Source organism: Galeopterus variegatus, unplaced genomic scaffold (genome assembly GCF_000696425.1).
Source record: "Galeopterus variegatus unplaced genomic scaffold, G_variegatus-3.0.2 Scaffold1607, whole genome shotgun sequence".
NCBI lineage: Eukaryota > Metazoa > Chordata > Mammalia > Dermoptera > Cynocephalidae > Galeopterus > Galeopterus variegatus.
The window spans coordinates 215,369-219,136 of NW_007727718.1; the positions used below are offsets into that span (position 1 = coordinate 215,369).

Here is a 3,768-nt window from a genome sequence, read left to right on the forward strand (position 1 = left end):
ATATTAATATTTCCAATTTACATATTAAAAAACTGCAAGGCTCAGAAAGTCTAAGTGGCTCACCCTGTTGCCATACAGCTATTTAGTAACAGGACCAGGATGGAAATTCAGGTCTGTTTACCCCCAAATCCTTGTTTTTAACCACAGTTTGGCTATGATACTAAAGTAAAATGAGGACTCGAGTTATAAGAGAAGAACTAACTCTATAGAAGAGGTCATAAACTAGGGGCCTATTAGCCTCTTGATGTGTTTTATTTGGCCCAAATAGATTTGGTTTATACAGATTTTTTTTTCACTGTTGTATTTGGTTTCTGTCTTAAATATTAAGTGATATCACATAAAAATCCAGATCTCTGGCTTCATTTGAAAATAAGATCTGGCAACAAGAGACTGGAACCCTTTAAACAAGGCCCGCTATTTCCTCTTTGCCAATGTCCTCACTGTTCCCTATTGTCTCCTCGGCCCCAGGATCAATGGGAGTGACCATTTATTATCAAACTGGCACTGCTGTTTTCCTTATTGTAGCCCTAGGAGGACAGTGAACTCTTTTGAGTACCTAAGTCACCATCAAAGTTTTTCTTACACTTGTCCCATTTTTTTCCTTGCATTATCTGCCTGCATTTGAGATGGTGACTGCACCCTGAAGCAAGCTGAACGAACATAGGTGCAAAATGGATTCATTCTATTTCGTTGGAACCACACTCACAGTGGAGGCAGTTCCCCTGTCCTGAGAGCAACAACTGAGCCTTGAAATCCACTGACCATCTGTGATTTGTCAGCCTATCTTGACCTCTAATGGGGCTCTCCTGGCTGGGTGTCTGCTGAGGGCTGACTAGGGCTGTAGCTGCTGCATCCCTCTGGCTCCCACTAACGATGTTCCCCTTTCTGCCTGCTCACCCAGTACCCAGCATGCAGTTTGCCAAGGATTTGCTGCTAGTGAAGGAGAAGGATGGTGTCCTTCATGCTCCCATCATTCGCAGTGGAGACCTGAGCTATGAGTCGTCAGTGAGGTGCTATACTCAGAGCCACTCGGCTCAGGTCACAGAGGACTTTGAGGAGAGAAGAAATGCAGACTCTTCACGGATTACGTTTCTGAAAGGGGAGAAAGTAAGTAGACTCCTGGTGGCTGAAAGATGGGATTCTCTTCTTCCTTGTTGCCTGTAAATGTCCATAGTGAAGTAACTAGTCAGATTCTGAACAATCTCGGAATTTCCTTACTGATTGAAAATATTTTTAATAATGTCATCTATTCCATCTGGCTGTGTTCTTTGCCTTCCACTTACAACCAAATACATAAGTCGTTGGTTGAGCTTGGAAATTTAGATGATGTGTAACATTTTTGGAATTTACAGAATCAAATTAATGAGACCTCCTCTTACTCTGAAACTACGTTAGAGATGAGCACACTCCACCGATATTATTTAGAGAGGAAGAGACAGTTCTCTTATACCTGGGCCTCTGTCCCAGGGCAACATACATCCTAGTATAGGATGAAGTAGGCAGATATTGAACAGATTCAGGTCAGTGGAGTATTCTCTTGGCAATGTATATGAAAAGTCACACATACGGGCAGAGAAACTCCTGAGAAACCCATCACTAAATATGGCTCCCTCAGAATCAGAGCTTGCTGCCTCAGTATATGTCAAAAGTGTGTATGAATGAGAATCACATTTCCCCATATTTGAATCTCAGTTTCAGATGGTTGAGTCAATTGTACCCCTTGGCTCAAGGCACAGAGTCTTCATTGGTCAGTACAAGGTCCTTTTCTCATTTACTTATTCATTTTATTTCATCTCCAGCCACATTTCCTTCCCCACCCATCAATCTATTGTGTTTAACATATACCTCTTAATTTGTATTTTTTCTTAAAAAATGTTTGTTGTTTAGTGTGCATGATTCTCAATTTGTACAAATGCTATTGGTTATATCTTTTTTAATCCTCTTCTGTTTTTACTCAGCAATATGTTTGCAGGTCTGTCCATGTTGTATAAGTCGATTCTTCATAAGTGTACTTCTAATTTGTTGCTTTTAGCTGTTGCATAATATTTCATGGTGTGTATCTACTATATTTTACTCACATACTCTCAGCAATACACAGTGAGGTACCCCAGTGTTGCACCCAGTAAGCTCCTAACTCTCTATCACCACAAATAATGCTTCAGTGCACATCCTAATACGTGTCCACTTACAGACCTGAGTGAGAATTTCTTTGGATATATATTCACAAGCAAAATTGCTGGACCATAGGGCATGCATATGTTTAATTTGAAAAAATAGCATCAGAATACTTTCCAGAATGTCACTAGAAGTGCATGGAGTTCCTATAACCCTACATCCTCTCTAACACCTAGCATTGCTCATCTGTTGGATTTTTGCTAGTCTAGTGTGTGTAAAGTTATAACTTATTTTAATTTGTATTTCTCTAATTACTACTGTCTTATATGCCTGTCAGTTTATTAGATTTCCAATGAGATTGAAATTTTTATTTTTATCTTTTGTTCCTTATTTTATTGTGTTGTTCTCTCTTTTTTTTTTTTTTAACTCATTTGCAGTACTTTCTTGTATATCCTAAATATTAATTCCTTGTCAGGTTTAGACATCTTAGATATTGTAAATGTCTTTTCCGTTTCTGTCATTTATCTATTATCTTTGACCATGGTATTCTTAGTCAAACAGAAGTCTTCAAGTTTGAGATAATCAAATGTATCAAAATTTTGTCTTCTTCTTAGTCCTTTTGAAGGTTATGATAAGAAGACCTTACCCATTGTAGATCACTTCAGATTCCTCTTCTGTTTGTCTTTACTTCCCCCCCAAAAGTGACAGCTTCCTTCTTTGGGACTCTCATGACTCATAAAGGCCTGTCTTAGTGATATATTTTATGAGAATTTTACTTGTGGCAGGTTGAAATGTGTTTAAAAACACATGCAAATACTATAGATACAATCTTCAGTTTTGAGTCTACATGTCTGTATCTGTTTTAAGTTCAAAAAAGGATCCTCTGCCTATCCAAAAGACAGTTTTTAATTAATGAAATTATAAAGAAAATGCAGCCTAATAGTCTATATGTTACCAACATGACAGTCTGTCGTTATTTCTAAGCCTGTTTTGGAATCGTCATTTTCTTTGGCTTGCTAAGCATATGTCCTTGGAACCTGTCATTCACTCAAATGTCTTTCTTTTAAAAAAAAGATCTGAAGAGTCACTACTAAACTCATGCTTCCCATAAGGAACTGTTATTATAAGAAAGTTGTAAAAACAAACAAACAAAAATGAATATTATTTAGGGACTTAAATAATGTTAACAAGCCACATATTAATGTTCACAGGCATGTTCCTGTCCCATTTAGTATGACTTAGGGAGTATGAGAGTGAAACTTCTCTCTACCCACATATCCTTTGCTGTATGGTAAGATATTGGATTTAAAATGGTTCAACTAAAAATATCCCACTTCATGTCACATGACTACTATAGAGGCTTCTGTGTTATCTGAAATGTTATGACCTTATTTTCCATTTTCTCAAAAATACAATCTTCAGTAAGAACATTCAAAGTTTGAGAAACACTTGATTTCCTTCCATCAAACAGGGATTTGAGTGGTGTTCTCAAACTTTCAGTACTCGGCAGTTTTCAGATGAGATACCATTTGGCAGCAGATTTGAGAGTTCTCTAGCATTTAAAGATATCCTTAGTCTAACACGAAGCCTTTCTGAGTTCCTTGTAAGACGGTTCAACTTTTACAAAGGAAAAGGAACATTGTTCAGCTTTCT

General features: G+C 37.6%; 1 protein-coding gene across 1 annotated transcript in view; it reads left to right on the forward strand.

The window, feature by feature from the left end:
* FRAS1 (Fraser extracellular matrix complex subunit 1) overlaps window positions 1-3,768 on the forward strand; it is a gene marked incomplete at its 5' end in the record, with an annotated part of 258,570 nt that overhangs the window by 211,841 nt on the left and 42,961 nt on the right. The window contains one exon of the mRNA XM_008577934.1: window positions 902-1,107. Coding sequence (XP_008576156.1) covers window positions 902-1,107 — 206 coding nt within the window. The remainder of the gene's footprint in view (window positions 1-901; window positions 1,108-3,768) is intronic.